General features: G+C 47.9%; 1 protein-coding gene across 11 annotated transcripts in view; it reads left to right on the top strand.

Moving 5' to 3' along the window:
• The first annotated feature begins 10,784 nt into the window (after positions 1-10,784).
• LOC135975005 (butyrophilin subfamily 1 member A1-like) overlaps positions 10,785-23,040 on the top strand; it is a 48,159-nt gene continuing 35,903 nt past the window's right edge. For 3 of the 11 annotated variants that reach the window (XM_065564961.1, XM_065564962.1, XM_065564955.1), the window contains exons 1-5: positions 10,790-11,384; positions 12,002-12,067; positions 17,478-17,690; positions 20,045-20,161; positions 22,073-22,420. In XM_065564961.1, the coding sequence (XP_065421033.1) occupies positions 20,056-20,161; positions 22,073-22,420 (454 nt within the window). In that variant the 5' untranslated portion in view covers positions 10,790-11,384; positions 12,002-12,067; positions 17,478-17,690; positions 20,045-20,055. Of the gene's footprint in view, positions 11,385-12,001; positions 12,068-17,477; positions 17,691-19,576; positions 19,868-20,044; positions 20,162-20,189; positions 21,636-22,072; positions 22,421-23,040 lie in introns of those variants that run through there. The other 8 variants (XM_065564956.1, XM_065564957.1, XM_065564958.1 and 5 more) reach the window with 8 other exon arrangements.

The following is a 23,040-nucleotide window of genomic DNA, read 5'->3' as shown; positions in this document are numbered from 1 at the left end:
CCTTCCGCAAAGCCCGAGCCCGCAAGCTCGAAAAATACGCCCCCCTGGCTGACACCCTGCGGACTCAGGGCTACGAGGTGCACGTCGACGCTCTGCTCGTTGGGGCCCTGGGTGCCTGGGACCCGTGTAACGAACGCGTGCTGAGGACCTGTGGGGTGGGCCGTCATTACGCGCGGCTCATTAGATGCCTAATGGTCTCGGACACTATCCGTTGGTCCCGGGACATCTACATCGAGCACATCACCGGCCACCGCCAATACCGAGAGTGAGCCGGGGAGACCTCGTGCACCCACACACCCCCCCTGCTGGACCCTATCCCCTGAGCCCTAAACCCACCAAACCTAGCTGAATCCCGCCACGTGAGGGTCACCCCATCCCCATTACCCAGCCCGCTTACTTATACTCATGACTGTCTCTACCTCCCGTATGGGTGTTAGACCCTCACCGCTTGTCGACTGTTTCCTGATCCCGCCCACCGGTTACCCACCCCTCATTGGGGACATTGCAGTGTGTATATACTGTGTGTGCTGCCTAGCCCCAAAACACCAACATACCCCAATACTCTGTATGTTACCCCCAATGACCAATAACTAACGCTTCAAATTTTCTGTATTGTTTATTTTTTCTAAATATTCTCTAATAAAATTTAACTTATGGGCTCAAAGTTTCAGAACTGGAGGCTGGAGCTTCGTGCCCTGAAAATGGAAGCTCAGTTCTGTACCTGCTTCTACCCTGGAGACTGCAGAATGTGCCTGTGAAGGACCTCTCGGCACTGGCTGGTTGAGCACATAGACCCCCCATGGGCTGCATTCTGCAGCCCTGGGTCATGTGAGAATGAGAGCTGCCCTGCCGTTGGAGAAGCATGTGGCAATTGCACTGTGGAAGCTGGCTATTCCAGACTGCTACTGATTGGTCACTAACCAGTATGGAGTGGGAAAGTCGACCGTTGGACTCTGGGCAACATGTGGGACATGGTGGATGACTTTGCACAAATGGGCTTCCCTAACTGCCACTTCACTCTGTCACTGCCTCTTCCTCCTCCTCCTCAGACCACTGAGGGGGCACAGACCAACCACAGACCAACCACAACAGCACCTTCTGCCTCAGCACCGCAGCCTTAATCCCAGCCAAGTGCCGAGGGGAGGCCAGAGGGCAGGGGGCTGGAGAATGAGCCCAGCCCACACTCACCCTGTAGTGGTGTGTCCTGTCCCATGGGGCTGTGCCTGGCTCCCCATTGCAGGCTGAGTGAGGGGCAGGCTCACTCTACAGCCCCTCCCTCCTTTACCCCAGGCTGGGTTTAGGGTCACAGTGCAGAGGTGGAAGGTGCTGCTGCAAGTGGTCAGAGCCCCCAGGTCACAACACCCCCAGCAGGGAGCCAGACCCTGCCCTGTGGGACAGAAGACACCACTGCAGGGTTTTGGGGGTGTCAGTGTGCCCATGAACCCCTGATAAAACCACCCTGCTATGAACTTCTCCTCATTTCTGTGCTCCTCCCATGTCTCATTCTTTATAACCCATTAGATGGGCTCTCTGGCCTGTGAGCCAGACATCAGCAACAACTTGCTTTTAACAGTCAGGATGCTCTTAGCAGGTATCTGAAAAGATGTGCAGCTTTCCAAGTCAGGGCAGACACCGTAAATTCCTCCAACCTAGCCGGAGAGCTCTGGGATCTGCGTGCCCCAGGAGCGGGTCATGGGGCTCCCAGAGGGGAACGTGCCCTAGACGTTGCCCCCCTGAGGTGTGCAGCTCTGAGCATGGCTACAGCTGCACAAACCAGAAAGGGTAGGGGTCAGAGATAAAACCTGACTCTACCTACAGCCTGACAACGTGTGTCCTCAGACTGTGCCATCAAAACAGAAACACTCAGGCTGTACCTTCAAAATGAGATGGACTGTAGCTTGTCAGAGTAAGCCAAAAGTCTGGACACCGATGGCTTCTGGGAAAACAATGTAGCAAAAACCAAGGTGCAGCACCTGGACCTTTGTAGCAATTTGCCCCAAGCCCTTAAATTTTATTGCCTATATAGGGCTTGATCCTGCTTCTACTGAAGTCAATGTCAACACTCCTACAGAGCCCACAGAGAAATAAAGCCACCGTTACTGCACTAAAAATCCTGAGTGTGTTGCTCTAACCTGAGCTGTCGACTCTTGATGCTGGTGATCTGGCTGTTCAGGCACCTGAATTCTGGCACTTCACAATGTTTACATGCTTGAGTTCACCACCTGAACTTTTTTTTTTAATGTCGTTCTCTGTATGGAATTGAATATCAGCTGTGCCATCATGCAATGCCAGTCGTAACTGTACTGCCTGCCTGCAGTGTGCCTTCACTGCATGCAAGGCAGAGTTCTGGGACTATGTCTTAGTCTACACTTGCAATTGAACAACAAAACTACAATACCCACCTGGGGAAGTGAGGAAACAGATTGACAGAGCAAGACGGGTACCCAGAAATCACCTACTACAGGACAGGCCCAACAAGGACAATAACAGAACACCACTGGCCATCACATACAGCCCCCAGCTAAAACCTCTCCAGCACATTATCCACGATCTACAACCTATCCTGGAAAATGATCTCTCACTCTCATAGACATTGGGAGACAGGCCAGTCCTCACTTACAGACAACCCCCCAACCTGAAGCAAATACTCACCAGCAACTACACACCACATCACAGAAACACTAACCCAGGAACCAATCCCTGTAGCAAACCTCGTTGCCTACTCTGTTCCCATATCTACTCTGGTGACACAATCAGAGGACCCAACCACATCAGCCACACCATCAAGAGCTCATTCAACTGCACATCTACTAATGTTATATATGCCATCATGTGCCAGCAATGCCCCTCTGCCATGTACATTGGCCAAACCAGACAGTCCCTCCTCAAAAGAATAAATGGACACAAATGGGACATCAGGAATGGTAACATACAAAAGTCAGTAAGTGAACACTTCAATCTCCCTGGTCATTCTATTACAGATTTAAAAGTCATTATCATTGAACAAAAAAACTTCAGAAACAGACTTCAAAGAGAAACAGCAGAACTAAAATTTATTTGCACATTTAACACCATTAATCTGGGCTTGAATAGGGACTGGGAGTGACTGGCTCATTACAGAAGCAGCTTTTCCTCTCCTGGAATTGACACCGCCTCATCTATTATTGGGAGTGGACTACATCCACCCTGATTGAATTGGCCCTGTCAACACTGGTTCTCCACTTGTGAAGTAACTCCCTGCTCTCCATGTGTCAGTATATAATGCCTGCATCTGTAACTTTCACTCTATGCATCTGAAGAAGTGAGGTTTTTACACACGAAAGCTTAGGCCCAAATAAATCGGTTAGTCTTTAAGGTGCCACCAGACTCCTTGTTGTTTTATTAACAAAACTTTTGTCGTTCACAGGTACTTAACCCTCCCCCCCAACAACAAAAGTTTTGCTGTGGCAAGTGCAAGTGGAAACAGTGCTTTATCTAAACAGCCTTGTTGCTAAAAGCTGCATAGTGTAGACACAGCCTAAATGTTCTCCGGTTTACACTGTCTAAGGGACAGGAGAATTTGGACAAAGCTTGACACACAAAGCAAAGTGAGGTTCAAAATGGGAGGGGCTTTGAATCCTTAGTGTTCTGTAGCATTTATATTTACAGAAATTTCCAAAGCATCAGTAACCCTGACTATGTGAGCTTTAAAAAGCAACAGAGGGTCCTGTGGCACCTTTAAGACTAACAGAAGTATTGGGAGCATAAGCTTTCGTGGGTAAGAACCTCACTTCTTCAGATTTATCCACGAAAGCTTATGCTCCCAATACTTCTGTTAGTCTTAAAGGTGCCACAGGACCCTCTGTTGCTTTTTACAGATTCAGACTAACACGGCTACCCCTCTGATATGTGAGCTTTGTGACACCCCCTCCTCTCCTGAGGGAGCCAAAAGATCCCCTCAGTGCACTTGTAACCCTCTGGTGAGTGTGTGTTACACACACACCCCTTGATAGCTGAGCCACAGGGTTTGTGGGTTTTTACAGCTCTGAACTTCACAGACTGACTCTTTAGCTCCAGCTGTAGAGACTTGTGCTAAGCGCTCTAGGTCCCCACGTCAATCCCCAGTGGGTGTTGGGGTGGGTTAGACAGTTACTGCCTGTGGAGCAGGGGATATTCTCTCCCTTCCAGCCTTACAGCAATACACATCAGATTGGTTCATATTCTTCCCCCTCTCTCCATTGCCCCCTGCTCCCCACCTCCAGCCATTCCTTCTCTCTTTCCCTTCTCCCTGTCCTTCCCCCTCTTTTACTCTCATTCAGTTTCAGGGATTTCCCCACATCTCCCCTGAATTTTCCCACACCCCCCTCAGTTTTGTGAACTAGTTACATGCAGTGTTGCCAATTTAGTGATTGTTCGGAAACTTGAATTGAAATTGAAACTTTAATACACACTTTAAAAGCATATAAAGTATATGATAAAATACATGTATCTGAAAAAATATAATAGATTTGAAAAGTATGAACACAGGCTAGCTTCCTTATACAGCTTTTGTTTTTTGTGTGACAATGTCAGTGCATTCATTTTGGTGATGTTGGCCAACCTAATCCTTTCAAATGATGATTTGTAAGCAAAGTCTCAATGAGCTCTCCCTGACAGCTAGTGATGGGCTGGGAGTTGGGGGGAAAAGGCTTCAGGACTAGATTGTATTTACATTCACAGCTAATCTACCTAGGAACCCAGCAAACAGAGCTGTGTTGCTCAAGTGATAGATTTTGGCTGGGGGTGGGTTACAAATCACTTGAATGCTGGGGGGGGGGGGGGAGGGGGATGAAATGTTGTTATGAGTAAAGGGCAGTAGAAGTGTCCACCGCCTGTGCTGATTGAGGGCATGGAGAGAGGGTGGGGACAGGTGTTTTGCTTGATGGCCTGCCTGAGTCACAAGTACTATTTGACTTGCCCCTCTCCACTGTTTAAAGACAGAGCTGATTAGGCTTCATAGAGAGTCTTTTCATTTGTTAAGTGACCACTAGAGCTGAAATCACTGATAACCAGGTCTAAGAGTTTAGACCTGCTGTGGGACAGTGTTTCTGTAGAAGAGAAGGCCCAGCCTGCACTAGCACCGAGGTCTCCCCCCCCCCGCCCCGCCCTGAGTCAGGTGGAACTGTGAGAGACCTCACAGAGGTGACAGTGGCAGGTGGCAGCAGAAGATGACAGTGCAGGGCCATTGGGGCAGAGCAATACAGTGAACAGTGGCATGACAAACAGCGGCCAGATCATTGGACTATGTTTTCATAGAATCATAGAATCATAAAATATCAGGGTTGGAAGGGACCTCAGGAGGTCATCTAATCCAACCCCCTGCTCAAAGCAGGACCAATTCCCAACTAAATCATCCCAGACAGGGCTTTGTCAAGCCTGACCTTAAAAACCTCTAAGGAAGGAGATTCCATCACCTCCCTAGGTAACCCATTCCAGTGCTTCACCACCCTCCTAGTGAAAAAGTTTTTCCTAATATTCAACCTAAACCTCCCCCGCTGCAACTTGAGAGCATTACTCCTTGTTCTGTCCTCTGGTACCGCTGAGAACAGTCTAGATCCATCCTCGTTGGAACCCCCTTTCAGGTAGTTGAAAGCAGCTATCAAATCCCCCCTCATTCTTCTCTTCTGCAGACTAAACAATCCCAGTTCCCTCAGCCTCTCCTCATAACTCATGTGCTCCAGCCCCCTAATCATTTTTGTTGCCCTCCGCTGGACTCTTTCCAATTTTTCCACATCCTTCTTGTAGTGTGGGGCCCAAAACTGGACACAGTACTCCAGATGAGGCCTCACCAATGTTGAATAGAGGGGAATGATCACGTCTCTCGATCTGCTGGCAATGCCCCTAATTATACTGTCCAGAATGCCATTAGCCCTCTTGGCAACAAGGGCACGCTGTTGACTCATATCCAGCTTCTCGTCCATTGTAACCCCTAGATCCTTTTCTGCAGAACTGCTTCTTAGCCATTCGGTCCCTAGTCTGTAACAGTGCATGGGATTCTTCCATCCTAAGTGCAGGACTCTGCACTTGTCCTTGTTGAACCTCATCAGGTTTCTTTTGGCCCAATCCTCTAATTTGTCTAGGTCCTTCTGTATCCTGTCCCTACCCTCCAGCGTATCTACCACTCCTCCCAGTTTAGTGTCATCTGCAAACTTGCTGAGAGTGCAGTCCACGCCATCCTCCAGATCATTAATGAAGATATTGAACAAAACCGGCCCCAGGACCGACCCCTGGGGCACACCACTTGAAACCGGCTGCCAACTAGACATGGAGCCGTTGATCACTGCCCGTTGAGCCCGACGATCTAGCCAGCTTTCTATCCACCTTATAGTCCATTCATCCAGCTCATACTTCTTTAACTTGCTGGCAAGAATACTGTGGGAGACCATATCAAAAGCTTTGCTAAAATCAAGGAATAACACATCCACTGCTTCCTCCTCATCCACAGACCCAGTTATCTCCTCATAGAAGGCAATTAGGTTAGTCAGGCATGACTTGCCCTTGGTGAATCCATGCTGACTGTTCCTGATCACTTTCCTCTCCTCTAAGTGCTTCAGAATTGATTCCTTGAGGACCTGCTACATGATTTTTCCAGGGACTGAGGTGAGACTGACTGGCCTGTAGTTCCCCGGATCCTCCTTCTTCCCTTTTAAAAAGATGGGCACTACATTAGCCTTTTTCCAGTCATCCGGGACCTCCCCCAATCGCCATGAGTTTTCAAAGATAACGGCCAATGGCTCTGCAATCTCATCCGCCAACTCCTTTAGTACCATCGGATGCAGCGCATCCGGCCCCATGGACTTGTGCTCGTTCCGTTTTTCTAAATAGTCCCGAAACACTTCTTTCTCCACAGAGGGCTGGTCACCTCCTCCCCATGCTGTGCTGCCCAGTGCAGCAGTCTGGGAGCTGACCTTGTTCATGAAGACAGAGGCAAAAAAATCATTGAGTACATTAGCTTTTTCCACATCCTCTGTTACTAGGTTGCCTCCCTCATTCAGTAAGAGGCCCACACTTTCCTTGACTTTCTTCTTGTTGCTAACATCCCTGAAGAAACCCTTCTTGTTACTCTTAACATCTCTTGCTAGCTGCAACTCCAAGTGTGATTTGGCCTTCCTGATTTCACTCCTGCATGCCTGAGCAATATTTTTATACTCCTCCCTGGTCATTTGTCCAATCTTCCACTTCTTGTAAGCTTCTTTTTTGCGTTTAAGGTCAGAAAGGATTTTACTGTTAAGCCAAGCTGGTCGCCTGCCATATTTACTGTTCTTTCTACACATTGGGATGTTTTTTTCCTGCAACCTCAATAAGGATTCTTTAAAACACAGCCAGCTCTCCTGGACTCCTTTCCCCCCTCATGTTATTCTCCCAGGGGATCCTGCCCATTAGTTCCCTGAGGGAGTCAAAGTCTGCTTTCTGAAGTCCAGGGTCCATATTCTGCTGCTCTCCTTTCTTCCTTGTGTCAGGATCCTGAACTCGACCAACTCATGGTCACTGCCTCCCAGGTTCCCATCCACTTTTGCTTCCCCTACTAATTCTTCCTGGTTTGTGAGCAGCAGGTCTAGAAGAGCTCTGCCCCTAGTTGTTTCCTCCAGCACTTACACCAGGAAATTGTCCCCTACACTTTCCAAAAACTTCCTGGATTGTCTGTGCACCGCTGTATTGCTCTCCCAGCACATATCAGGGTGATTAAAGTCTCCCATGAGAACCAGGGCCTGTGATCTAGTAACTTCTGCTAGTTGCCGGAAGAAAGCCTCGTCCACCTCATCCCCCTGGTCTGGTGGTCTATAGCAGACTTCGACCACGACATCACCCTTGTTGCTGTCACTTCTGAGGAGTTTTACAATTTTCTGGCCAGGTTGTGATCAGACCTCATTCCTTTTGGTGAGATGGTCACTTAAAATGTCAATTATTTCAGATTATCAAGTTGCACAGCTAATTCTGTCCAGGGCCGGCTCCAAGCACCAGCGCAGCAAGCAGGTGCTTGGGGTGGCCAATGGGAAGGGGCGGCATGTCCGGCTCTTCGGCAGCAATTCAGCGGCGGGTCCCTTAGTCCCTCTCGGAGGGAAGGACCTGCCGCCGAATTGTCGCCGAAGGTTGAAGCGGCGGCATTAGAGTTGCCGCCAAAGTGCCGCTGATCGTGACTGCGGCTTTTGTTGTTGTTGTTGTTGTTGCTTGGGGCGGCAAAAACTATGGAGCCAGCCCTGATTCTGTCTATGAATAGCCGCAGAGTTTTCTCACTGCTGTTCCTTGCACTTAAAAAAAAAATCATCTTTTTGTTTTCCCAACATATAAATGTGCTTCCTTCTTGCAACCTTTGCCAACATGGAAAGCAAAGTAACGCTGTAACTGGAAAAGCTGGAGTCGTTTTACCTGCTTAGAGTCTTCTCTTAAAGAAACAGCTCCAGTCCTGGTGAGCTGGAAGCAGTAGCATAGCATAGCTCGGGGGGAACAGACCCTTGCACAAATTAAGTGTGTGTGTGTGTGTGTGTGTGTGTGTGTGTGTGTGTGTGTGTAGCTTAAATTGGTTAAAAATCCTAACTTTCGGTACTCAGTTTTTCAAAAATGTTAGATTGCCAACCTGTGTCACAGAGATGTCTTTTGTTTTTTTTTTTAAAAAAAAACACCCAATGAATAAAGCTACTTTAAGGGAAATTACTGCTTTGTCCAACCCCGAAGAGCTATGAGATCTTTGCTCACCAATTATCATAAAACTTGTATTTGTCATGCCTTTTTGGTGACTTTAGTATTACGGTCTATTATAAATAAAGTGCATTTCATTGATTGATTTTTAAAATGAAATTAGTAACTGGAAAAAATGGCCAGTATTTTTTTTTTAAACCTGTGACAATTATAAACTACTGTAATCTGTCATTTACTTTCTAGAATCTAAAGTATATCTAACATAGGCATGCGCAGCGCATTTCATTAGGGTGTGCACCTAGGGAGCCCCGCCCTAGCTCTGCCCCTGCCCTGCCCCCATTCACTCCTTCCTACTTCCCACCCCCTGACTGCCTCTCTCAGAACCTCCAACCCCCCCTGCTCCTTGTCTCCTGACTACCCCCTCCTGGGTCCCCTGCACCTAACTGCCCCCCAGGACCCCACCCCCAATCTAAGCCTCCCTGCTTCTTGTCCCCTGACTGCCCCCCTAGGACCCTACCCCTACCTGTCCCCTGACTGTCCTGACCCTTATCCACACCCCCACCCCCTGACAGGACCCCCAGAACTCCTGACCCATACAACCCCCCCTGCTCCCTGCCTGCCCCAACCCCTCTCCACACCCCTGCCTCCTGACAGCCCCGCCCCCAGAACGCCCGACTCATCCAACCCTCCCAGCTCCTTGTCCCCTGACCTCCCCCTCCAAAGACCAACCCCCACCCTAACTGCCCCCTCAGGATCCTCCTTGCTCCCTGTCCCCTGACTGCCCTGACCCCTATCCACCCCCCGCCCCCTGACAGACCCCAGGACTCCCATGCCCCATCCAACCCCCCCTGCTCCCTGACTGCCCCCTCCAGAGACCCCCCCGCCCCTGACCACCCCCCCGGGATCCCACCCCCTATCCAACCCACCCTGCTTCCTGTCCCCTGACTGCCCCCACCCCTTATCCAACCCCACAGGACTCGGACCCCTTACCATGAGGCTCCTAGCAGCATGTTTAGCTCTGCACAGAGCCAGACATGCTGCCTCGCAGGAGCAGGCAGCCCTGCCCCTCCGAATGCTGCGCGCACAGCAGCATGGCTCCGGATGAGCATGGAGCATGTCTGCCTCCCCACGGAGTCAAACACTGCCCCACGGGAGCTCGCAGCCCCGGCCCCCAGAGCGCTGCATGCGCGACGGCATGACTCCAGGGAAGGCAGGGGAGGGGCCGGCGACTTGCTGCGCTCGGCCGGGCGTTCCGGCCCAGGAGTGCGGACCTTGTGGCTTGCTGCACTGGGAGAGTGGGGCCATTTTCCCACCCCTGCATTAGGGTGTGCCTGGGCACACCCCGTGCACACGCCTATGATATCTAAGTATAATCTAAAGTTCTCCTGCAAAATGCTGGCTGTGCAAACCCTTCCGTGGCTGGATCGTTCTTGTGTTTTTATTTTAAGTAAAAAATAAATATGTATAATGAATTTAAAAGTATGTAATTAGTAAATTGATATGTCGGGTGGCACTTTTTTTTTATGTGTTCGCTCCCCTTGATGTTAGAACCTGGCTACACCACTGGTTGGAAGTGTCTGTCCCAGCAGACTCAAGCAACCAGGTGTCCCAAGCAGGGCCAGCTCCAGGCACTGGCCGACCAAGTACGTGCTTGGGGCGGCACCTTGGGCCGGGGCGGCGCTCAGGTTTTTATTTATTTATTTATTGGGCGGGGGCTGGCGCGGCGCGGCGCTGGGGGGGGCGGGGGCTGGTGCTCGGAGGAGGGGTGGGGGTTGGCGCGGCGCTGAGGGGGCGGGGGCTGGCGCTCGGAGGAGGGGCGGGGGTTGGTGCGGTGCGGCGCTGGGGGGGCAGGGTTGGCGCTCGGAGGAGGGGCGAGGGTTGGCACGATGCGGCGCTGGGGGGGTGGGGGTTGGCGCGGTGCTCGGAGGGGGTGTGGCTTCAGGCGGCGTGGCGTTCTGGGGGGTGGGGATTCAGGCGGCACTGGGGGGGGGTACGGCGGTGCGGCATGGCGCTCGCCGGGGCCGGGGGGGGGGGGGGCGGCAAAAAAGTTAGAGCCGGCCCTGTTCCCAAGGGATCTGAATCCGGGAAGGATATTGAAGAGAGATATTGTTCTTCCTGCTTTTCTGGGGACTACAGTAAAGTGAATGGCCAAACAAACTAAGGAACAAAGGCAGAGACAGCACAGCTGCTTCTGGCACCGGGAACCCACCGGGCTCTGTCTGCTGCTGGCTTGTGCGCTGCAAGGGGGCTGCTGAGCTTAGCTCTCCTGAGGGGTGTGGGGAAGGGTCCTGCCTCGGTGGAGGAATAACGCAGCCCTCCCTAGACAGCTTCGGCAGAGCATTGCAGAGAACGGCCATGGCTCTGGGTGTCTTGGGCCGCCTGAATGCAGGAGTCTGCTGGCCTGGCCTGGACCCCTCCCGCGCCGCAGGGCTGCGGCTGTTTCTTTAAGAGAAAACGCTAATCTGGTCACGTGACCGCCTGTGTGACTTTACTTTCGCTTTCCATCTCGGGCAGTGCTGGGAGAGGAGAGCCCGGTTCTCTGTCTGGATACAAAGTTTCCTTTTCCAAAGGGCGAGGAAAAGCTGAGAAAACTGCAGCGATTTGATAGCCAGGGAATTAACCCTAGAATGTGATCAACTGAAATAGTCACAATGTAAATCATCGCAACAAAACGTCTGGGGTTTGATCACCCCCTAGAGATTGTAAAACTTCACAGAAGGACCAATCAGGTAGGTTAATTTTTGCTTCAGAATGATTCCTTATCCCCTTATGTATACTGCTTATTGCTTGGCCAGATTGTAAATAACACAAAGATTAAATAACCCTGTGAGATTTGTTTTACTCGTTATGGAAACACTACATTACAAGGACATTCACAATGATTTACATTCCAGCGCTTTTCAGATTATTGTCCTAGCCGTGTCACTCGATTTTGTGCGGCATGTTGAATTAATCATTTGTTTCTTTTGTTTTATTCAAGAACAGTAGGTCCGATCTTGTTCTCAGTGACGTCCCAGGGAGAGGTGTAACAAATGACTTCCTGTATTGAGAATACTATAAGAGATCTACTGTGCCACTCCCAGCGGTTCTGTCTTTCTGCCTGTTAACGTTACAGTTTTCTACCTCTGACTGTGGGGCAGAATCCTTTTGTTTCTGATACTTTCAAGGGGAAAAAAGGAAAATTATTTCCACAATCAATCAACACAGAAAATTGCATCCTGTTCTCCCTCTGAAATGAGGGAGAATTAAGCATGTGCCTAAAGCAGATCATGAGCTCAAGTGTATTGCTGAATAGGGATTTCATGACCTAATTTAAAAAGAGGCATATTTATACATTCATTGACAGGTCATCTCCTACCGTGTGAACAGTTTTTGGAGGAGAGATGTCCTGAGGAAAGTTATAGGACTGAAGGTAGTAATTTTTATTATTATTATTAAAATACTATTTTATAACAATAATTCACTTTTGTTGTGTTTGAAATATTTTATAGACTTTCATTTTAAATCAAATGTTATTGAAACAAAATTATTTTCTGTTTTCAATCGTTCTTTTAGCAAGACTAGGGGAGGGGTCAATGAAATGTGTTGATTCAATTTGATTAGAATTCCTATTTTGAATCAATTTGAACTATATGTTGCCAGTTAGCATCATTTCACTGAAAAATTAGAAACATTCCAATAATAGGAAAATTAATTTGTAATTTTTTTTCTAAGTCATTTTCTAATAAACAAAAATGTTCAAACAAAAAATTATTTTAACTGCAGCCACTAGGAGCTGCAGATGGCTATGCAAATGTGAACAAACTGTCTGGCCACTTGTCAGCGGATTCCCTGACTGGCTGAAGGTTGCCCCCCACTGGTCTAACCTGCTCTTAAAAATCTCCAATGATGGAGATTCCACAACCTCCCTAGGCAATTTATTCCAGTGCTTCACTACCTTGGCAGTCAGGAATTTTTTCCTAACATCCAACCTAAACAGCCCTTGCTGCAATTTAAGCCCATTGCTTCTTGTCCTATCCTCAGAGGTTAAGAAGAACAATTCTTCTTGCTCCTCCTTGTAACAACCTTTTATGTACTTGAAAACTGTTATCATATCCCCTCTCAGTCTTTTTTCCCTCCAGACCAAACAAACCCAATTTTTAGAATCTTCCCTCATAGGTCATGTTTTCTAGACCTTTAATCATTTTTGTTGCTCTTCTCTGGACTTTCTCCAATTTCTCCTCACCCTTCCTGAAATGTGGCACCCTGGGCACAATACTCCAGTTGAGGCCTAATCAGCACCAAGTAGAGCTGAAGAATTACTTCTCATGTCTTCTTACAACACTCCTGCTAATACATCCCAGAATGACTCCCCCCCCCCCCCCCAGCAATGTTACACAGTTGACTCCTATTTAGCTTGCGATCCACTATGACCCCTAGATCCCTTTCTGCTGTACTTCTTCCTAGGCAGTCACATTTCCCATTTTGTATGTGTGCAACTGATTGTTCCTTCCTAAGTGGAGTACTTTGCATTTGTCCTTATTTAATTGCATCCTATTTTCTTCAGACCATTTCTCCAGATCATTTTGAATTTTAATCTTATCCTCCAAAATACTTGCAACCCCTCCCAGCTTGGTATCATCCGCAAGCTTTATAAGTGTCCTCTCTCTGCCATTATCTAAATCATTGATGAAGATATTGAACAGAACAGGACCGAGAACTGATTCCTGCGGGACCCCATTCATTATGCCTTTTCAGCATGACTGTGAATCACTGATAACTACTCTCTGGGGATGGTTTTCTAATCAGTTTGCACCCACCTTATAGTAGCTCCATCTAGGTTGCATTTCCCTAGTTTGTTTAGGAGAAGGTCATGCGAGACGGTATCAGTAACTTTACTAAAGTCAAGAGATACCATGTCGACCACTTCCCCCCTCCCCCCATCCACAAGGCTTGTTAGCTTTCTTTGACAGGATATCAGGTTGGTATGACAATTTGTTTTTGACAAATCCATGCTGACTGTCCCTGATCACCTTGTTATCTTCTAGATGTTTGCAAAATGATTGCTTAATTATTTGCTCCATTTTCTTTCCTGGTTCAGAAGTTAGCTGACTGGTCTGTAATCCCCTGGGTTGTCCTTATTTCCCTTTTTAGAGATGGGCACTATATTTCCCCTTCTCCAGTCTTCTGGAATCTCTCCTGTCTTCCATGACTTTTCAAAGATAATCGCTAATGGCTCAGATATCTCCTCAAGTATCAGGGGGTAGCCGTGTTAGTCTGTATCTACAAAAACAACAAGGAGTCTGGTGGCACCTTAAAGACTAACAGATTTATTTGGGCATAAGCTTTCGTGAGTAAAAACCTCACTTCTTCGGATGCATAGAGTGAAAGTTACAGATGCAGGCATTATATACTGACACATGGAGAGCAGGGAGTTACTTCACAAGTGGAGAACCAGTGTTGACAGGGCCAATTCAATCAGGGTGGATGTAGTCCACTCCCAATAATAGATGAGGAGGTGTCAATTCCAGCAGAGGAAAAGCTGCTTCTGTAGTGAGCCAGCCACTCCCAGTCCCTATTCAAGCCCAGATTAATGGTGTTGAATTTGCAAATGAATTTTAGTTCTGCTGTTTCTCTTTGAAGTCTGTTTCTGAAGTTTTTTTGTTCAATGATAGTGACTTTTAAATCTGTAATAGAATGACCAGGGAGATTGAAGTGTTCACTTACTGGCTTATGTATGTTACCATTCCTGATGTCCCATTTGTGTCCATTTATTCTTTTGCGGAGGGACTGTCCGGTTTGGCCAATGTACATGGGAGAGGGGCATTGCTGGCACATGATGGCATATATGACATTAGTGGATGTGCAGGTGAATGAGCCCCTGATGGTGTGGCTGATGTGGTTGGGTCCTCTGATGCTGTTGCCAGAGTAGATATGGGGACAGCAGCAGCAGTGTCACCAGCAACTACACACCACACCACAGAAACACCAACCCAGGAACCTATCCCTGTAGCAAACCTCGTTGCCTACTCTGACCCACCTCATGGCAGCAGAGAGTCACAGTTCCCCGCAGAGACCCCCGTACCCTCTCCCTCACACAGAATGCACCTTGCTGACACATTCCGCTTTCTGAATACAGCCCCTGCCTAAGGAGACTGCAGTGCGCGCTGGGTGTGCGGGAGCCAATCCACTCTTACCTGCTGTCATGGGCCATGGGTGAAGCTGCCGCTTGGGGAGGTTAGCTCCCCAGCCCACCTGTGGCCCTGCCCATACTCCACCCCTGCTTTGCCCCAGGCTCCGCCCTCTCCCCCCTGTCTCCCTCTTCTCTTCCCTCCCCATCCCTGATCACCCCCTTCCAGCCAAATCCCTGAACCCAAATGACATTTAAAAAAACAAAAACAAAAACAAAACTCTTCTGGAGTTTCTTTCTAAAGAAAATGGAACATGTTTTCCACTGCATGCCTGAAGGTGGAGACTGGACATGCAGAAGGTACCTAATTAAAAGCACTAAACTTGGGAATAAAAAATGTCAGTCATAGGTTTTTTGATATACTGAATACAGCATGAAATATTATGGAATACATGATGCAGCTCTTCTCTGTTTAAGCTGATTTTATATTTTAAATGTATTCTTATTACTTCATAAAGTAATCATTCCAGATTACTACATATTTAACTCACTGAAACAAAGACATTATTTTAAATTAATCAGTCAGAGGTTTAGTATGTTCATAACAATGTTCATTGCTTTTCAAAAAGGGGAATACTAATTTACTTTGTGTGTTCTCCACAACAATAGACATGTTTATGAAATTTCACCAACTTTAAAAAAATGTTTCCAAATATTTTATGCATAAAACAAAGGATTTTATATCTGACTAAGGTACTGATTTTGCTAGAGGGATTTCTTAAAACTAATTCATCAAATAGTCAGAAGTAAAGAAACTCGTTTGTCCAGCTATCTGTCAGGAAAGGGGTATTGTCCCTTTAGGGGCGCTCTTCAACAGAGGGGTGAAGGGAGAAAGGGATGGACAGAAAGGACAGGAAGACTTTGGAAGCAAGTTTTTTGTACTATAATAATTAAAATGTGTATTTTAGATAAGGGTGGTCTTTTGAAGGATTTATTTAAAAAACTATGTTTGAAGATCCAAGCATTTAAGGCTAAAGATGAATACTCAGATTATTCATCTAAAAATCTATGCAAGGATTTTTTAGAGATGTGATATTATCATCTTCAGCAACACACTAATGAAATATTTTAAAGCAAATTTTAAATGAAGGTCCTGTAGACTGACATGTTCTCAGTAAATATTAGTTATGCACAACTGGTTTTTGTCAGTAAATTCAGAAACTGACAGTATATACCTGGGGTTTGGCAAATGCTTGGTAAATGATGTCATTACCACTTGAATGGCTCTTTAACAGTTTCAGTGTTGTGCTAATAGGTCTGGCAGGCTGGAGGCTTTCAGGAAGTCTCACCAGGCTGCAGCAGCCAGCTGTGGGAGCCTGCAGGAAACAGGGATAAGAAGAGGAGGGAGGGTGGACACTAAGACCCAGGGGTGCCCCAAATTTTCAGGTACCCTACACAGCTGCACATGCCTAAGGACGGCCCTGTTAGTTTGATCTGGTTTTGTGCCTTGGCCTTACTAATTTTGTTCCTACATTCTTGTGTTATTTGTTTATATTCATCCTTTGTAATTTGACCTAGTTTCCACTTTTTGTAGGACTTCTTCAATGATCTAAAAATCAAAAAGATCTTCTGCTTAAGCCAGGGTGGTCTCTTGCCATACTTCCAATCTTTCCTACTCAGTGGTATAGTTTGCTCTTGTGCCCTTAATAATGTCTCTTTGAAAAACTGCCAGCTGTCTTCAATTGTTTTTCCCCTTAGACTGGCTTCCCATGGCATTTTACCTACCAACTCCCTGAGTTTGCTAAAGTCTGCCATCTTGAAATCCTTTGTCTTTATTTTGCTGTTCTCCCTCCTACCATTCTTTGGAATCATGAACTCTCCTTTCATGATCACTTTCACCCAAGCTGCCTTCCACTTTTAAATTCTCAACCAGTTCCTCCCTAATTGTCACAATCAAATCTACAACAGCCTCTTTCCTAGTAGCGTTCTCCACCTTCTGAAATAAAAAAATGGTCTCCAATACATTCCAAGAACTTGTTGGATAATCTGTGCCCTGCTGTGTTATTGAAATCCCTCATCACCACCAAGTCCTGTGCTTTGGATGATTTTGTTAGTAGTTTAAAAAAAGCCTCATTCACTTCTTCTTCTTGGTTAGGTGGTCTGTAGTAGACCCCTACCATGTCATCACCCTTGTTTTTTACCCCTTTTATCCTTACCCAGATACTTTCAACAGGTCTGTCTCCTATTTCCATCTCAACCTCAGTTTAAGTATGTACATTTTTAATATATAAGACCACACCTCCTCCCTTTTTTCCCTGCCAGTCCTTCCTGAGCAACCTGTACCCTTCTATACCAATATTCCAGTCATGTATTATCCCACCAAGTCTCTGTGATGCCAACTGTGTCATAGTTGTGTTTATTTACTAGCACTTCAAGTTCTTCCTGCTTATTCCCCATACTTCTTGTATTAGTATACAGACATGTAAGATACTGATTTGATTCCCCTGCCCCTCCCCCCCAGTTCTGTCTTCTCTTCATTATCCCTCCTATCACAGCCCATGCTCTCCCCAGATTCCAACACTCCTCCCAGTTCTCCAAGTTTTTGACATACCTGTGGGCTTTGGTCACCTGCCCCCTTCGAACCTAGTTTAAAGCCCTTCTCACTAGGTTAGACATTCTGTATCCAAATATGCTTTTCCCCCTTCCTTGATAGGTGGACCCCATCTCTGCTTCTTCCAGGAACAGCATCCCGTGCTCAAGGAAACTGATGCCCTCCTGGTGACACCATCTTCTCAGCCAGGCATTCACCTCCAGGATGCCTCTGTCTCTGCCTGGGCCCTACCCTTGACTGGAAGGACTGAAGAGAACACCACCTGCGCTCCCAACTCCCTCACCCTTACTCCCAGAGCCCTGTAGTCCCTGCAAGGTATGGCCCTCAGCAGATCAGAAGTATCATTAGTGCCCACATGGACAACTAGCATGGGGTAGTAGTCAGAGGGCCGGATGATCCTCGACAATCCCTCTGTAACATCTTGGGTCCCTGGCAGGCAGCATACTTCCTGGGATGCCATGTCAAGGTGACAGATGGGTGCCTCCATCCCCCTCAGAAGAGGGTCACCAACCACCACTACCCTACGTTTCCTCCTAGTGGCTATGATCCTCCCAACCTTGGGGGTACATGGCTTCTCCTCTTCAGCCTTTGGGGGTGATTCCTCATATTTCCAGGGCAGTATAATGGTTCTCTATCACCATGGTGGGTGGGTTGGGAGTAGGGGTGGAGCACTGCCTGCTGCCAGAAGTAACCAGCCACCAGTGTCCTCCCTGTGACAGAGCCATATCCTCCTACCCTGGTGGTGTGACAGCAGTCGTCTGTAGCTGGATAGCTTCCTCAGCCCTGGAAGTCTCCATATGCATACTGTCAATGAATTCCTCGTGTTCATGGATACTCCTCAGCCTGGCCACCTCTAGCTCTCCCACCTGCTTCCTGAGAGATTCAACAAGCAGGCACCTATCACAGTGGATGGTCCCCCCCCCGCCTGGCTTTCTGTGAATGGGAAATGCAGGCCACAGTCTCTGCAAATCCACACCAGGATCTGGTTAGGTTTTCTGTCTGGATACAGGAGCAGTGTTGGCACCGGCAATGCAGCCCTTCCTAACCATAATGATTATATTATGACTCCCTCCTACAAACTCCCCTGTTTGCGGTCACTTAGCCTCTAGCTTTTGAGGCCTTCCCTCCTAGGTCAGCCCTATCCCCTCATTAATCACACAGCGGGAGGGTGATCACTAAACTGATCAAGGGAACAAAGGCTCAAACTGTCCCCCAACACACAATCCCAATTGACCCTATAACTGAAATAACTTAAAAGAAAATGAAAAACACAAACAGCCAAATAAACTCACTCAAACTCTCATGTCTACATAGACTCCCTACTGCATTGTACACCTTGATAAGTTGCAAAGGGCCTTGGCCTAGATCTACAAAGGGGCTTAGGTGTTGCAATGCCCAACTTTTAGACACCCTGAAAATCACTAGAGTCCACAAAGCTTGGGTTGGGTGCCTAGGGTCCCTCTACAATGAATGGGGGGAGAGATGCACCTAAATATGGGATCCACACAAACCAAACTAGGTAGCCAGTGGGAGATGCCAAGGAGAGGGTGTGTCCTAGGCACCTCCCTGCAGCACCAGGGAGGGGCTTATCTCTGCTAATGACCCACAGCTGGGAACCCCTATCCTGGAGTCTGGGGCCTAAGGCTTCTCTTGATACAAGCACTGGGGGGAGGAGGAGCTGCTGCCTCCCTTACAGTGCTTAGCCCATCGGTTAGAGCATTCCTCTGGGATGTAGGAGACTCAGGTTCAATTCCCCCTTCTGCTGGGGGGCGCAAAGGATTTGAAGGTCTCCCACCTCTCACAAGATTGCTGTAATCACAGGGCCATGGGACATTCCAGTGTGGGGATCCCTCAATCTCTCCTGCCGAGATTCAAAACTTAAACAGTCACTGGGCAGAGAGACCAAGTATGTGAGAATGACGCTGTAGTTTGGCAGTCAGGGCATCCTCGTAAGGGATGTGGGGTCCTGTCCACCTGCCCCAGTGATGTAGTTTCAGGCATGGGTGAGGGATTCAGTGACAGTCTGAGAGCTGCAATGTCCTCTCAGTGCTGGATTTACGGGGGGGGGGGGGGGGGGAAAGAAAGGACAAAAGTAGCTTTTTGCCAACTTTCCACTTGCCCCAATTCCTGGGGCTGCCAGGATCTGAATTGGCTCCTGACATTATGTAAAGCAGCCTCAGGACTTCTCAATCTTGTCCCAGCAGGCAGCAGCCCCCAAGGGCCATCACAAGTGCTGGGGATCAGTGGAGTTCAGCAGCACTCCAGCCACACCCTTTCCATCCCACCACACCCCAACAACCCTTCAACCCTGGGGAGACGGGGCTGCAAGGGGGTGACTAGAGCTGGTGGCTTTACACCACCTGAGGATTCCCCTACGCTGACAGAATTCCCAGCTGGATGCCTGCACTGGCTTTCCTGGCCCCTCTGCACTGCTGGAGAGGCAGGAAGGGACCAGGGTAACATCAAAGATCTGGCCAGCTTCATGCAACAATGTAAGAGGTTTAATGATACATTTAGTCTTGTTTTCATAGGGCATGGCATGTTTGTAAGCTTCTGCCCTGTGTACTGCAACACCCTCTGTGTCCTGTAGCTTATTCGCTGCACTTGTAGAGAAATCCCAGCAGTTTGCTAACCCAGGTTTGGTTTCGTTTGTTTCTCCCCTTGTTCAGAACAAGTTATAATGAAGAGGACGATTTTCTCATTCTTTCATGGCTTCCCTGTGAGCTCCTCTCTGCCTGGCTACATCATTTTCTTCATTGTTCTGCACATTCACAATTTGGCATCAGGTGGGAATTCCTACTTATCCATGAGATTTCTGCCTGCGCGTATACCTCCTCCTTCTAAACGTACCAGTTCTCTCACATTACAGCCTCATGTCATTCACCATGTATGATCACCCTGGAAGATCAGGCAAGTCAACAACTGGTCCCTTCCTTCCAGATTTTTGGCTGCATTCTGGTACCATCACTCCAGAAAGCTGCCTGGTCCTCCCAGCCAAGAATTTTCCCCTCTTGAGGTTGGCATTTCCCTGAGGGACATGTGGCTTGTTTAACAGCCCAGCACTGCTCCCTGCAGCCCCTGGCACAGGAGTCTCCTGGGAGTGCTTGGGGCCTAATTTGCAAAAGCACTCACCACTGCCAGCAAATTCCATGGGAGTGTGGTGGGGACGTGTAACATGCCATAAGAATGCAAATCAGGCCCTAGGTGTCTCAGTTTGGGCACCCAAAGTTAGTGGCTTTAATAGCTCTGTACCTCAGTTTCCTATCTGGAAAATGGAAATAACAAAACCTCCCTAACTCAAAAGAATGTTGTGAAGTTAAAAATCATTAGTATTCGTACACTCAGATAGGGATGAGCACCATAGAAAAGCCCCTGAGTAGACAATATAATTCTATATCTAGTGCAGGATTTGGAGGGTGGCAGTAATGGATCCCCTGGCCTGGAGCCCTCACTGACTGATTAGGATAAAAAGAAGCATTGAATAGCTGCTCATTCAGTGAGCACGATCCATCCTGTGCACTGAATGAGTCAGGGCTCCCAGGGAAAAAAGCCACATGTTCAAGTAATTAAAGACTGTAGCATAATGAACACACACAAGGGGGCACAATTAAGGTTTCATGGAAAACCTTAATTCTGGCATTTCCTAGTCTTGGAGTGCTTGGCTTGGCCACTGTAGCGGGATGGACACCTGCTCCTGCCTGGGAGGGCTGCAGCTCTAAAAGCTGGGCTGATTGGGGAAGTGGCCGCAGCTGGCCCCTATAAAAGGCAGCAGCCTAGGCAGTCTCCCCCTGTCTGCTGCAGGCTCAGCAGGAACCTAGATTTGGAGCAGGGCTGGGGAAGGACCAGAAGAGCTGGGAGCTCTGGTCTGGAAAAGGCCCCAGAAAGGCCTGCTGACAGGTCTATTAGGTTCTAGGTTGCAGGGGACAGCCCATGGGCAGGTAGAGGCAGCAGGTCCAGACCTAACCTTGCTAGTGATGAGTGGCTGATACTGCAATCTGCCCCAGGGAGTAGGGCTAGTGGTGACTGGTAGTAGCCTTACACTGAGGTGAGGTGAGGTGGGGTTAGTGGGTGGGGGTTCCCTGGGGAGGGGAGACCCAAAGAGAAAGGGGTTCTGCCAGGGGGCAGCCCCCAGATAAAGGGGCACTGGGTCCTGGGAGGGACACAGGGGCCAAGGGGCAGGCAGATCACTGGCCTGCAGAGGGCACTCTGGAGCTGGGACAAACTAATTCCCATGGATGACCAGCAGGAGGCGCTGCAGGGGTGAGTCCGCACCTCTACAGCCACCTTAACATAGTCTCTCTCTGGCATTCTATGGTGCAATCACATTGGTAACTGACTCAAAGGTTGCACTTATTACAGTGAAACAGTTTACAATACAATAACATACAAATTGTGAATAAATTGCTTTATTGATGATGATGATAAACTGGCATTTCCTCAGTGCATTTTGCCTCAGGTGCTGTCTCTTCGCCTTTGTGGGTACTAGTCTCATACCCTCTGTCTGTGTTGGAGAATTGAACCATTGGTCATTGAACAGCAGGGCTGCTCTAGTGTAAGCACCAGTGCTACATTGTAGCCACACACTTTCTGTTTGCACCCTGCCCACTTTGGTGCGCTGCCCCACTGTTGTAGCTAAATTAACATCCATTCAGTTTCTTTCTGACTTTATCACCTTTTTCTACTGGTACATTTCACAGCACAGTTCACAGTGACTGGACCTGATCATCCAATCATCGCCTCCCTAGGTGGGGAGGCCGTCCTGCCCTGCCACCTTTCCCCCAGGATGAGCGCTGAGAACATGGAGGTGCGATGGTTCCGATTTCAGTATCGTTCAGTTGTCCACCTGTATCAGGAGGGACACGACAAGTATGAAGAGCAGATGCTGGAATATCATGGGAGGACAGAGCTGCTGAAAGATGGCATCACTAATGGGCGTGTTTCCCTGAGAATATACCATGTCCAGCCCTCTGATCATGGGCAGTATACATGCTTTTTTCAATCTGGTATCTTTTATAAAGAAGCCATATTGGAACTGATGGTATCAGGTCAGTTATTGTGTTTTACTGTTTTGATTTGCCAGCAGTGTAATAAATGGAGTAATCGCTCATTGTGATATACCCCTCGATGGCTCTCATTCACATATGAATATCCAGAATTCTCTTTTAGCTTCCAATTATTGCATTGCAGGGTCAATCCTTGAGGAAAAATGGAATAATTTTGCTTGTGTGCTCTGTACTCAGGGGCAGTTTCTAAATTTGATTTTAAACAGAGTAGTATAGAGTTCAAATATCTCTCTGACAATAAACAAACCCACTGTGATGATTTGGGGACTCTGTATAGCTTATGAATTCTGTTTGATATTATGAAGTTGTTTTTATGAAAATTGCTGTATCATAGAACGTCTCTGTCTACGTGTATCCACCATTACTGACCAAGCTGTAGCAAGTACACACCAGACTTATTACAATGGGGAGTAGTTAGCTTTAATGACTCTTTAAGTCTGAGCTGTCAATAAGTATGCTAAGGATGTTAGCTGGAACTGGGAAGAAGCCACTTCCTCCTGCTGGTCTGTAGGAGGACTGGAGTTTGGTGAGTTGAAAATGACCAGAAGCAGAACAAAGAAACCAGGTGTTAGTGATGTGACATAGAAACTAGAGACCCTCAG

Source organism: Chrysemys picta, chromosome 12, assembly GCF_011386835.1.
Source record: "Chrysemys picta bellii isolate R12L10 chromosome 12, ASM1138683v2, whole genome shotgun sequence".
In the NCBI taxonomy this organism is placed as follows: Eukaryota; Metazoa; Chordata; order Testudines; family Emydidae; genus Chrysemys; species Chrysemys picta.
Note: the sequence above shows the minus strand (reverse complement) of the source record. Positions and strands in the feature narration are given on the sequence as shown.